The 14,295-nt window shown below is 37.6% G+C and overlaps 1 protein-coding gene across 3 annotated transcripts in view; it reads left to right on the top strand.

Moving 5' to 3' along the window:
* The window catches only part of LOC121660087 (gamma-aminobutyric acid receptor subunit pi-like), a 47,089-nt gene that overhangs the window by 10,478 nt on the left and 22,316 nt on the right, over positions 1-14,295 (top strand). For 2 of the 3 annotated variants that reach the window (XM_042019070.1, XM_042019067.1), the window contains exons 3-5: positions 2,968-3,071; positions 12,203-12,270; positions 13,527-13,744. In XM_042019070.1, coding sequence (XP_041875004.1) covers positions 2,968-3,071; positions 12,203-12,270; positions 13,527-13,744 — 390 coding nt within the window. Of the gene's footprint in view, positions 1-2,967; positions 3,072-12,202; positions 12,271-13,310; positions 13,434-13,526; positions 13,745-14,295 lie in introns of those variants that run through there. The other variant, XM_042019069.1, reaches the window with a different exon arrangement.

Here is a 14,295-nt window from a genome sequence, read left to right as displayed (position 1 = left end):
AGTGTTTCAAGAGGTTGTTCAGACTGCATCTGGCATTTTGTTTATCTTCTCGCAGTTCTAAGGTGCTCCTGTCTCTTTCATGATACATAACTTATGACAAAAAATAGCCAGAAAAAATATTCTCCTATATGTGCCTAGACTGTACTATTGCTTAAATCAGTGATATATGCTACTGTTTAGGGCAAATGTTCCTTTTTCCCCCTCCAGTTACCCCATTCTGTTTAGACAATAACTTGAAAGTACCTTAAATAACAAGCGGTTGTTGTGCCTTTCAAGTTTAGCCAAGCCCACAAAAGTTCTCCATTTTTGAGCCACAAGAATGACTCAGGAAAAGAAATAATTATAATTCAGCTTTTATAAAAGCAACCAGAGGGCATTGAACCTGATGAGTTAAAGCATTTATTATATGTTGACAGCCCAGATCAGATAGATATTCTCAGCTGAAAAATAATTATATACCCACAGTCTTGTTCTGTAAAAGCCAATTCACTCCTCAGTTGGAACACCTGTTGCAAGGCAATTCCATGCTTAGATGCATGCCAAGGTATTTTGCACACATCAGGAAATATGTATTAACATACAGCTTCCTTTAACTGTAAAACATATATTTAACACAAATATAGGTTAAAAGAGATGTTTTGATGCATTGATGAGAAGATGCAGATGCATAAGTGGAATGAGCCTCAGCTTTTACTTTATCCTTTGCACATGTGTGCAGCTGTGAGCTCATGGTGGCTGAGCTGTGAGTGGAGCATGTGAATCAAAGAGCACTTTAAAGGAAACAGGGCATCATCCCTTAAAACACAGAAACCCCAAACCACTCAAGGCACAGAAGCTCTGTAGGTTCCTTATCTTTCAACATTGACAAGCTGCCTCTGAGGATCCCCCAAAGTTAGCAGGGTGGTAACACCATTCACTCATGTTTAGGAGGCCTCAGGTTCCTCTCACTTAATTGCCTTGCTATGATAGGACTTCTCTGAGGTTTTGTGGCCAAACAGCACACAGGGGATCATGCCTCATTAATTCACAGCCTCAATTACAGCACAACAGCTTTCCTAGGCTTACTTAACCATAAAACTCAAAAGACCAGTGATAAGAGGCTACACATCATGTGTTAATAAGGAAAATTATGAATTACCACAGGTCATTTAAGGGAAGGACTTCCATAAAACTTTTAAAGATACGTTTTAGAAAATAGGAGTTAATGATAATGAACCAGACCACTCTGCAATTGCATACTGATCAGCAGAACAATGTTATACCCTTGCAGTAGAAAAGAAACAAGTTTTCCTTTAACATTTCACAACATGTAAAACTTATTCAAGAACAATCCAGTAAAGCTGTGAAATTAAACTCATGCAGCTCACTGAACACTTGGCTAAAATTTGTATGTAATTAACAAAAGGAGAGACATCTATTCCAAGTCCAGTATTTAAGAAATTAATTACATTCAAATGCATTTCCAATTTTAAAACTTTAATGCAACATAAAACTGGCCTTCTTATTTATATTCACATCTCAATTCAACATGACTGTGTTTGTTTCTTTAGGAAAAAACTTACAGGATAAACTGTCTTTATTTCAATGCTGGCATTACTCAAGGGTATGCTTAAGTAACAACATCATTCTCTGGCAATATAGAAATAAAATCCAGGAAAAAATAAAGGAAAAAAATGGTTATTCAAATAGCTGAGATACTTGTGCTACAAGGCAGCTAATGAAAAACAGCTACTTCTGTGACAATAGGGTCTGGTGAATAAAAAAATTAACAGCAATAGCAGCTTTTGAAGCCAGTGGACACCACATCTAAAACCACAGTGTGATTTGGCCACGTGTATTCAGTGAGATCATGTTAGCATTTGAGCTTTGCCAGTTTAAGATACTGGATTATTCCAAGTGGATGAAAGTGTCAGTGTCCTGACAAAATGACTCAAGCTTTCTCAGAAACAGCAAAATTAAAATCAAAATATCAAGCTTTGGAAAGCTACAAGAGACCCAGAAATATAATGCAGAAGAGCAAGCAGAGTTTTCAGGACCAGCTCTAGAAAAAACAGAGACTAAGAAATTTGGTGAGGATTTAGCACTATAAGGAAAGACCACAAAACACTGGTAACCCTTTACCTAATGGTTTATTCTTAGAGCCTTCTGCTAGAAGCAAATCACCTCAGCTACATCTCTTGCACCTACTGTAGGAGAGCTGGTCACTCTTAGGGACCAGTCATGCCCAGAGCAAGAGGCAAAAGCCACAGACCCTTCTCCTGGTGATTATATGGGTGCCTGCTCTCCATCAGCAGAGACAGTGCCTCTGCCTGCAGCCAGCTGGGCTTCGCTGAGTCAATCAATTATGTGCTTCTCACCTTCATAATTCATACCCCACCTTTCTCAAATCATTGGGAACAAGTAGTTGGTACCATCTGTGCTTTAATTTCTGAAGAGCACACCCTGCTCACCTTCTTGGGGTGCTCACCTTCGAGGTTAGGCAGAGATGGGTTGTAATTATTTATATATGACTTCTGAACATAGGAACAAAGGAACTACTTGAATTCTCATTATGCTTCACTGATTTTGCCCAACTGGATTATTTCTGTAACCTGTTTAAAAATTGTGTTGTGAAAGCAGAATTTTAAGAGTGTTTTTATGCACTAGTCTCTGAGGTTGGTTTCTGTTTCTGAGACCTAAATATAATGTATTTCATTATGTGAAGGGAAGCTTAATTTTAAATGCTGAAAGAAACAATAAGCATCCCTTCCACATTCCTAGATTATAACCATAATGCCCAGTTTACAGATAAAGTATTAAAGAAGATTGTTTGTCAGATAGAGTGTTAAGAAATAATAGACTTTGAGGTATAAAAGTGATTTCTTTTCCAATGAGAGGCTAACACAGATTATGAAATCTGATATTTTATGGAATATTGTTCTTTTGATTATGTCCTTTTAAAACATCCTCCTTTTCAATTCTTTCTAGGTCAATGCAAATTCCTGAAACCGAAGGAAAAAGTGAAATTCTACCTCCAACAATACAAAAAATAATAAAAGGGTACAACAAGTATCTACGTCCATTTTTTGATAGTAAGTAGAAAAGCTCTTTCAATAAGACTGAGTCATAACAAAATGTGGTGTCTAAAATTCAGTAGTGAGAGCAAAAGTTCTTTTTCTGTACTTTTTTCCTCTGATTTCTGACAGCCACCAATCTCATTATACATGTTCTGCAATACAATAAGATAGAGTTTTACAGCTTTTGTGCCCTAAGGTGAAACTTGTATATTCCAGGTATTCTCAAGCTAAACTTCCGGATTCCGTTAGAAAACTTGACTACCATTGTACGTGTGCCCTCATGAAATAAGCTGTAACATCTTGCCTATTTAAAAGCATAATTTCCTCTAATTTCCTAAATAATAACTATAAAAAGCTTTGATTAAAGATTTGAAAGCTTTATATATCAAGCTGTTCATAACAGCACAGGCAAATCATGTTACTATGCAAAGTCTTATGTGCATCAGCATGTAAGATTGCAAAAGAATTATTTAATAAATGATTCTTGCCTCAGGTCTTAAAGGTCACTGAACAGATTTACTGAAAAATTATGGGGAGAAAATGAATTGAAAAGGGAAAACGAATCAAAAATGTCAGTTCCCTGCATCAGAAGGCAATGGTCACCAGAATGGAAGGCCCACACAGTCTACTGCATCAAGGCTGATTTTACTGCCCTGCAGTGCAGTCAGGCACCAGAAATCTCAGTGAAAAACATCTCCCTTGTTTGAGTCAGACTAGTGCATGTATCAGAAATACTGAGGAGATACAAATGAAGATCTCTTCCCGGAGAAACTGCAGAACACTGAAGAAGAAAATATTCTGAATGTTGAAAAGAAGCTCAGCACCCTGTGTCTGCCAGAAAATAAACTTGAGGAATGAATGCTAGGCAATAGTTCTTAAGCTAGATGTTCAGAAATGTTAGAGGTATGAATGTCAAATGAAATATTTTACATCTATTTATATCCTGCTTAAAAAATGATTGACTAATGAGTTTCTAAGACTATACTGCTACCTCTTGCCATTCAAATACCTGGTTCAATATGGATGCTCCACATCATGTGCTGTTTCCGAATCCATTTATAACAATTTTAAGATATACCTGTATTTTAGGGTGAACAAAAAGGGGAAAACTATTTCATCTGTTAGTTTTTATTGTAGTTATCTTAGCTGATGATACAACTACTATAAAATATTTAATGCTCTAAGGACATTTTCAGCAAAATATAAGTAACTTTAATAAATAAACTAGCCCTTTCTCATTGGAGATGATGCATTATGTAAAATAGCTATGTGTTCAGTGGTCATTAATGTATTTTATTCATTCCCTCATGTTAGTACTAGAGATATGTTGGCACTGCCATGATGAATGTGCTTTGGTAGACAACAGAGTCTCATTTCAAAATCCTAAGAGAGCAATTAAGACCAATAGTAAAGCACATTTCACTTACAAAGCTCCCTTTTCTCCATCTTTTTTCCCCAGCTGTATCACAGCAATGCTATAGGTATTTTTTTGCCTGGATGTTTTTTTCAGAGGGATGCTAAGGCCTTTCTGTGTTTGCCTAGAAGTCCCAGAGGAGCTCAGGCACAGATCAAGTCTGTGTCACACACAAAGCCAGTCTCGCACCTCCAGACAGTGCCAGCATTGCTGCATATGCTCACTACAGCTCAGGCATGCAAACATTGCCTCAGTAATCTTTGATGGATCTTTATTAGCCCTAGTGCTGCAGGAATGAGATGGCACTCTGAAAAAAGTACATTTTATTGATGCCACTTCTAAATGCAGGGTTGGTGGTTTTGTGAGAAATTACTTTGTAGGAGTAATTCAGGTTAGGATAATTCAGGCAATGCTCCTCCTGATTTTTGAACCTGTAGCTTTTTGTGAGATCATTTGGGATCACTTTCCCTGTTATAGAGGAATGTGTGCTTGGGCTGGGGAGTGGTATCAGCCTAGTCCTGACCCGTCTCTGTTACTGATGGGCTACACTTTGCATGAGATTCAGGCCCAAGAGAAGCTGTTGCTCTTCTCAGAAGCACCTAAATCCTCAGCTTAACAAACCTGTGGAATATATTTGTGTGACCACAGCTATGCTAGCTTGATTCCACATAATATTTTCCTGATTTATATGGTGGTTTTTTGCCTGCAGCTGGTGTACCTTGTGTCTGTCCTTGGTTAGAAAGATTTTGATACAACTGGCTTTACTCAGAATAACATCAATGGCTGCAGCACAGCTGTTAAAGAAGCCAGAGTAGCAATTTAGTCATTGATACCTCTTCTGTGACTTCCCCCTGCACCATTCCCCCCAAATTCTGTTTCTTTGGGATGATATTTGCATGTTAATAGTGAGAGACAGACCACTTAGTTAAGGTCAAACAGCTGATTAGGCTCGAGTAGGCTGATGAACAAATGCATGTTAAAAACATAAACTGAGTATTCTGGTAGACATCACCAGATACTGTAAAAGCCTGCACAGTCCTGATTGTGTAACCTATCAGTGCTGATGTACTCTGAGAAGGAAACTTGTATTTCTAGAAACATGAACAGAAGAGGATGGATATGCACCTGATGATGTATGGTTGCTGTCTTGAATGAAAGGATTTGCATAAATGGGAACCTGGTATGTGTATGTTGATATCCAGAAATATCCTCCTAAAATGTGCCAAAGCCAGCCTTTTCAAGGCACTTGGCTTCCTTTTCTTTAGTTTTGGCCAATATTCCTTTGCTTTCAAAAATATGTCTATTTCTGTTTATTGTGCAGTTAGATACACACAGAAATATGCACGAAGGAATTTGTCATAAAACTAGATGGTATTATTTGTTGGCATCTACAGTGCTTTAAGCTTAATGTTAGTGAGTCATAATGGAACCCTGAAATGTGATTTTTATCAAGTGTGAGGGCCAGAGGTGAGCTTAAATTTTAGAATAATCTCATTTAAAATAATTTCCAAGTTACTTGTCCTTGAAAATTTTCTTCAGGCAGGAAATGGGGGTTTTTGAAGTGATGATTGCTCCCAAAATACAATCATGCTCTTGCAAAATCAGTGGCAATGAACTCCTCAATATTTAGCAAAATGGGGTTTTATCCTGAAAGAAAGCATTAGGTATAAACAAACATTCATAAAATGACAGTTCCTTTCTCCTAAAGCCAGAAAAACCAGAAATATTTACTAGTCAAGTAAAATTTATGGCAGCTCATAAGTTTTTAGTTTAATAAGCACTCCATTTGCTTATTAATTTGTGTTTGGTCCTCGTGGTAGGACTGGCAGATGACTGGAAATGTCCCAACCACATACCCCAACCTGGGTAGTGTCATTAACAAGGGGACTGTGAAGATCTTTTTCATTTGAGTCCAGTGGCTGCATAACAACATAAAACCTGTCTTCTCCTCTCCTTGCATGGACTGAATCGACTGCTTTTCTAGGTTTTAATTCTGAATTTATCTCACCTTGCTTTAGCCATCTCCTCCCACACAGGTAACCCCTCCAGACCCTTGCTGTGCAAATGCTGCCATTCATGCATAACACAAATTGTCATTCCCATCTCTAAGCACCTAAAGCGGGAGCCCAAAGTCGGAGTAGTTGAAGCCAGTCTTAGTATGTCAGAGGCTTGCCCACAAGTTTGGCTGAGTGTTTCATGTTTGTCTGTGGAGGGTGGCACATACCAGTTGCCAAGTTGTGAGGGTACTTTACACACTGTTCAGCACAGAGGAGTCTCAGCTGGACTGGTTATTTAGCTCTGACCTCATCTGAATGCTGCTATTAAGAATGTTCTCCTTCCTTATCTATAGCACTTTAATGTCCCTCTTTGAGCTGGTTCATCAAGCAAGTCTACATAAAATGAACAGATAGCTGCAATAAAGTTGCAATAAAAAAAGCCCCCTAATCTAGAATGATTTTAGCCATTCTTTGGACTGGAATATGAAATACTCCTATGCTAATGTTAGTAGATATTAGTCCTCAATGCAATAGTATCTATCCTACCCTTACAGATATATATGAAATACTTCTACAGAAAAGCTGGCATAAGAGATTTAAAAATCAACACTTATTTCCCTTAAATGTGCTACATTACCCTCACACTTTATCTCAGCCATACAAGTAGATTTCCACCTTGGGTTTTCTGCTGGAGCCATGTAGATCAATTTTATAGCTTTAGGTGCTGTGCCAAACTCTCTGAATTAATGAGCAGTTCCTGCAGACTTCAGTGAGCCTTGGACCAGGTTCATAGAGTTGTTAAGGGATGCATAAAATCTTGTAAATAATTTTATACAAATAGATTTTGTTCTGTGATTGAATGTGATAATTTAAGTGTTCTAATTAAAAAGAGACTAGGAAAAGGTCACAGCTAAGTACATTTGAATATGGAAGCTGCTTTCAAGTGGTACAGAAAAGTGTCATGTTTAAATCAGTTATTCTAAATCACATTTAAAAGATTATTTTCCTTAGCTTCATAATGAGTAATACATTTCATAGTCCTAAGTTTTAAATTAAAGCAAATCGAATTTTTGAGTCCAAACTTCTGTCTAAGACCAGTCACCATGGTTTTTTTCCTCAAATGTTGTTTATATTAAGTTCTATATATTTAATTAGAAGAAGGCATTTTAGTCTTCAGAAGTGTACAAAAGAAACAAGGAGATATCAGAATGTTAGCTGTGTCTAACACCCTTTGGTTTAGTGAGGCAAACTCACGGGGTACATGTGAAAGCAATGCCAAATAACCATCATCTAAAGACTATTTTAAGTCCCAACAAGCCAACATCGAATCCTTTACAGAAAAAGCAAAAAGCCCAGAATATGTAAACTTCAGCATACACATGGTAATGGAGATTTTCCCTCCTTTCCCAGGGAACTAAGAGACACTATGAGAATCCTATTGCCACGAAGCCCAGCTTCCTCCATGCAGGAGAGTTTGGGGTTTTGGTTTGGGGTTGTGCCCTGCCTCTCCTACCCCTCCAAAGGCTTCTCTCTAGAGACTCTAAATTATGAACAGTGATTATGTTCAGATAATAAAAAGATCAAATTATTTGAAATTTCCTGTTGTCTCCAGTTTCCATAAACTGGGACCATGCTTTGCTTTGCCAAACCACATGAACAACTAACTGCTACACACGTTTTTTGACACTGGACAAGTCACCTCTCTGACTTCTCTTTGAGGAGCTGAGTAAACAATGCTTGATTTTTATGTTACAAAATTCGATATTAAGATTCCAGATTTTGTTGTCTTTTGGAATATTTCTCTTTCTGCCAACCCACCTGTGTCTGCTGTTTGCACATTTTTTTAAATGTGGAAAAAAAATCTTGTCACAGTCATCTCATAACAGTCTTGCCAGTACAGAATAGATTGCAAGATACCTTAATTCTGTGCATTACTCCCCATTAAAATAGTGCTGCTGCCAAAGCATAAGATGGAGAGAGCATGTTAAAACGATTATCTGTGACAGCCTCTAAATCCTTCTCAAAGGCACTGCTTGCCAAGATAGTTTCCTATCCTGTATGTGCTGCCTGTCTTATTTGTCCCCACATTAATTGCTTGCATTTGGCTGTATGGAAATATGGGGGTTTTGACAAATAATTTAACAAGCTGTTATTAATATGGTCCCCACCAATTTTTGTCTTGTCCACAAACTGCACCAGCAAAGCAACATCACTGTCTAAAAATTATTGATGTGGACAAATAGGATTGAAACTGATTCATGCTAGAAATGGGTCTGTCTTCTGATGCCTTCAAATCAAGAATTACGGTTGAGATCTGTCAGAAGGCCTGTCTTAACCTGTCCACTTTCTTTGTGTAACTATTTGTCAAGAAAGATGTCTTGTGGAGGGAAGTTAAATGCACTGAAAAAATGTAAGCATAATGTATCATTATGTAAGAGTTCTGTAATACTCCAAAGCAAAGCTGGAAATCAGGGAGACAAAATGAGGTTTTTAGGAAGCTATAATGAGCTATTCTAGTGATAATTTTGCTTTTAATTCTCTGTTTACTTGCAATGTTTTATCCAGTATTGCTGAAAAGATGGGACATTCTTCCAAAAAGCCATTCCTTTTCAGCCCTTTCTGAATGCCAGAGTTATTTTGAGTTTTCTTAAACTAAATGGAAAAGGGCTCATTCTATCAGCTCAACACTGGAAGTTATTGATAGCGCTGATCCAGTGCAGTAGTAGGTACACACATGACACTGTGGTGATTTATTCTGCTGCTACAGACTGGGATCATTGCAGTGATCCAAACTTAATTTTTAGGTATGCTATCTGCCACTCTTCTGGCTGCTTTCTCATTTGGGATCACCATGAATATCTGTAAAGGGCGTAGAGGAACAGTCTCGGTACAAAAATCTCAGTAAAATTAGAACGAGTGTTGCTTAGGCTGCACAGCCACTTCTGTAACAAGGCACTCCCTTTGGTGATGATCTGCCATGCTTTGAAGATTCCCTTCACTAATGCAGGACAGACGGACTCCAGTTTTCTTCTGAAGATCGGTAAATTTCTTCTGAAGTTGTCATTATACGTACAACTTCTGCCAAACATATGGAAATGTAGGAACTGACTGCTTCATCTGGTTTGCTGCCCAGTTTTTGACACTGTCAACAGGAGACCTTTCAGAGGAAGTTCAGAGGAAGCCCTAGTGAATAATTATGAGCAGACTCATTCTATTATTAATACTTTACAATTTATGGTGCCTTACTAAATAAACATTTATCCTCACATGCAAAAAAGAAATCAGCATTTAACCATTAATTTTGTTCTGGTTTAATTAACTGTTGGAGCAAAGCTGTTCTCGGCATCTTGTATTGTGTTAATAAAGATCCTTTCCCTAACTGTTGTTTTCCTGCACACCTCCTGCCACACAGCACGTTGCTGTATCTGGAGTGATGTAATTTTCTACTGCATTTTGCTGGGCTGGACAGGCTGGGTGCACTTGGGCAGTGAGAGCTGTTGGCTGGGGCGAGTGGAGCAGGATGGCTTTGCCGTGACTGTGCTGCCAGTCCCTGGCACTTGAAACCCAAGGCAGGTCTGTGTTCAATCAGTTTGAGCTTGAAGTACATCTTAACCTGACCTAGGTGTCTTGTGGTGCTTGGGAGTCACCCAACACCAAAATGCTGTTGTGTTACTCAGTAATAGAAAGAAAAAGGGATCTACAATGTCCTGTTTGTCTGATTCCAGAGAAATTAACTCCTCCTCCAGTAATCTTTCTGGAAAGTCAGCTTTTCCCCTCATATGTGTAACAACCTAGCACTGATAATAATGAATTGCTGCTCATGAACATTTTCCCCAACCTGCATCACCTTATTAAGCAAGGATCAGGTGTTGTTTCTACTAATAAATCTTGATATAATAGGAAGAGTCTGATTGTTCCCAGCCATGATTCCTGCTTAATCATCTGAACACTGCATTGTCCTCTCCTTAGGATGACCCGTCAATAAACACGTGCCTTGCTGGATGAGGTTCTCCCCAAATTATCATGTGATAGTTGGCAATAATACGTTCTGTTACAGTCATACAAGGGAATCTCTAGGAAGACATAAAAAAAAAAAATCAGAAAATGGATTATAAATCACATTATTTAAAATTCAATGATTTTGAGGGTATGACATATCTTTTGAGTCTGGCAATATTGTACCTGTAATAGTACAATGGTAAGTGTAAGTATTAATTGTTGTACCCCAGGTAGCTGGGATGAGTTTCCTAAGGGTTGAGCTTTTCCTGGAGGGAGAAAAAGTAAATTTATTCTTGGAGTATCAAAACATGAAAAGAATGGAAAGAAGCAGAAGAAAAAACTGTCAATGATCTGAGAGCGTTTCAGTCAATTTTGTTCCAAAGTTAACTGCCAAAGTCTTCTTTCAGTATGTGAACACTTGCTTTTAAACCCAACATATAATTTAATAGTATATAATAAACACACATTTTACCACCAGGGCGTGCTGCAAACCTGTAGTCCTGCTTTAAGTTGGAGCTTCATATTTAAACTTTCAACCAGGTCCAGAACAAAGGACTTACAGATTTTTTCAGGGGTGACAGATGTTTAATGACTTTAACACATGCACTAGAAATAGAAAATATTTTGGAAAAAATAAAAATACTAATAAACCTTTATGTCTTAGCATGACACATTTTTTCTTTAGTGTTACTCGATGTGGGTAGAGTTGGTCTCCATGTTCCTCTGGATGCCATTTGGGGCCATATGGGAGATTTGTACAAAATGTATTGCAAGGAGCCAAGAGGGGCTTTCAGCTGTGTGCCTGTGAGATAGGGGCACTGCCAGCTACAGAGACCTTACCTAAAGTATTTCTGCATTTCTCAGTACTGTGTTCTCTTCTTCTCAATTGCTTGGAAAGATGCCTGATTTAATATTAATTACCTTGTACCATCACTCTGTTAATTATTCTGCACAAATTCAACCAGGAATAATGTCATGTTTCCATCAAAGCTCTGCACAAATTCTGCATTTTAAAATGCACAGCTGGTGATCTTCCTTCCAACAGTGTGAAATGCACATTCATAAGGAGTTGGGGATCTGAGCATACTGACATTACAATAACAACTACTTAGGTAAGGTGTCTAACCACACTGAATAAGCCTTCAGCCTATGACAAGTTTTCCTTTATAAATGCAAGTATTTAAATCACAAGTTTCCTGCTAGAGGTCAAAAGCAATACATTAAATTGCAATGATACAATATCTACCATAAATTCTTAAATGGGCAGTAAATACAGTCACTCAGCTATGCCACCTGGGTATTAACCATGTGACATTGCCAGGTAAAACTTCCTACTTCACCAACATCTGATGGACCAGATGTTGCAGCTGGAAGAATTCTTTCCACTGCTCTGCACCTCAGAGCAGAAGAGTGTGAGGTACCATGGGGATTGTGCCTTCCACACCTTATTGCGTAACATTTTCCAACGCACTTTTTTTCTGGTGAAAAGAAATCTTATGAACCAGGAAGTGTTTAAGAAATAAAGCCTGTTTCTTAAAACCAGAAACATTTTAGCTGAGAAGTATGACATTTTGGTTAGGAATGTTAAAATTTTTGCATAGTCTATGTTTGAGGAATATTTAAGGTAGCTTCTAAACATTTAGAAAAAAAATTGAAAGATTTTTTAGCCAGTTCTTCTGAACAGTGAGTATTAAAGAATTATGAGCTACGTTCTGACTTCCTCTTTTCTTTTGCAGATGGTCCTGTGTCAGTTGGAATGAGTATGGATATTGCAAGCATTGATACAATATCAGAAATAAATATGGTACTGTAGTTTTGGCAGTCTTTTTTTATCCTGCCTGTTGATAAGCTGATGTCTTGTGCTTACAGCTGCTGGCAATATGAGTTTGGGCCTGTCTCCTTGTGAAGTCAATATGGGTTAGGAGATGGATTTTCTTTTTCACTACACACAGTGTTTATAACACTGTAATAAGCATAGAAATGCAGCTGCAAATCCCACCGCTCACAGATACTAACAGAAATTTGCTACCGAGTATTAATCTTAATGAGAAGCATGTGGATCAGTATTTATTTTTCAGCTGAAATATCTAAATCTTTATGCATTTCAGAAAAATAAAGATATATTCATGTGCCTTTGAAGCCACTCTCTTTCCCTGTGATTAGACACAGCTGAACTCAGACTGTTTTTCTCTTCTATTGTTGCTGTCACGCAGTGATTTATTCCAGCTGCCTTTAATTTAATTTGTATCATTTGTTTTTGAACAAACTATGAAATGGAATGTACTCTTCTACTTAAAGACCCTCCATTGGTACATAGAAATAAAAAGAAAAAAATCACTAATCAGATAGTCAATATGAGTGTATTAGTAATTAGTAATTATTGGTTACTATTTAGAAAGGGAAAATAAGGTCAGAACTTCATATGAATTTATAATACTGATAAAAACACACCATATAATCAAAAGTTGTTTTAAAAGTGTTAAGAAATAGTGTCATCTTAATGTAGGACTGCAAGGCATATCTAAATTGAAGGGGAATTGGACTGAGTGCTATGTTCAAGGTCTCGATAAATTTGGTACCACTGTTTCCTTTGTGATGCTAAAAGGAGAAACTGTGCTAAAAGATTCCTTCTCTGTTTTCCTAACTTCTTTTGTCTATCTGAATTTATTCAACTTTTTCCCATGTGTTCTTAAAAAATTCTTTGTTTATTAGCTTATGTGAACAAAATTATGTTTGGAACCACTTACATAAATCATTCTAAAACTTAAAGGTTTACAGAGCCAGATTATCTGCTTACAAATCTCTGATGACTTCAGCTGATTTATAGCCCCAGACTTAGGCCATCAGCTTTTACTGTAAATGACCATAAGAACAAAATCTCCCAACCTTACATCGAGTGCTAGAAAATTTGGCAGTACAAGATTCAGTACAGCTGCTCCTGGAGTGCCAGGGACATGGAGAATCACGGTTTGTGCCCAGCAGCTGTTTCCATATACTTCTGTAAAAGAGAATACAACACGTCCTCTCTTTGCATGATAATGTTGGTTTTTTCTCTTTCAGGACTATACAGCTACCATATTTCTAAGGCAGCGATGGACTGATGAGAGACTTTGTTTTGATGGTAATAAGAGTTTGAGCTTAGATGGTCGACTCGTGGAAATGCTTTGGGTACCAGATACCTTCATAGTTGATTCAAAAAGGTCTTTTCTTCATGATGTCACTGTTGAGAATCGTCTTATAAGGATATACCCTAATGGCACAGTTTTGTATGCTATAAGGTATGTAAATACCACATATCAACATTTATGATTGCATCCAGTTACATTTTAAACTTTACAGGTTCTGCTTAAGAAAATGGTGCTGTTTGTAAAAGTAGAATATGCATGGTCTCGTAGTTTTATGAATGTGTAATATTATTGACCAATATGAATAAATTCTTAAATTTAATGATAGATCTTCTTCCCTAAATAGACCCTTTTGCTTTCATGTAGACCAAACACGGGAATTGCATGTTGCCATTCTAGTTTGCAACGAAGATATCACAGGGGAAAGCAAGCTGTGATGATTGACTTGCATGATTTATTTTGGGTTACCCTTTGTAAAATGTTTTGATAAATATAACAAAATCTTAAAATATATTGCAAATAACAAAGGAAAATATGCACTGTAAATGAGAAGGGAGCAAAGGGTGGCCTTTTTAGACTGTCACTTAACTCAGTTGTTCTGGAGTGGCTTCCGTTTGGGATACTATTACTCGTGTACATTAGATACCAGTAAATAATAGATTGTGGGGGGGGGGGGGGGGGGGGGGGGGGGGGGGGGGGGGGGG

This window comes from Corvus kubaryi, unplaced genomic scaffold (genome assembly GCF_017639235.1).
Source record: "Corvus kubaryi isolate FWS band 111438036 unplaced genomic scaffold, C.kubaryi_AGA036_p1.0 138, whole genome shotgun sequence".
NCBI lineage: Eukaryota > Metazoa > Chordata > Aves > Passeriformes > Corvidae > Corvus > Corvus kubaryi.
Note: the sequence above shows the minus strand (reverse complement) of the source record. Positions and strands in the feature narration are given on the sequence as shown.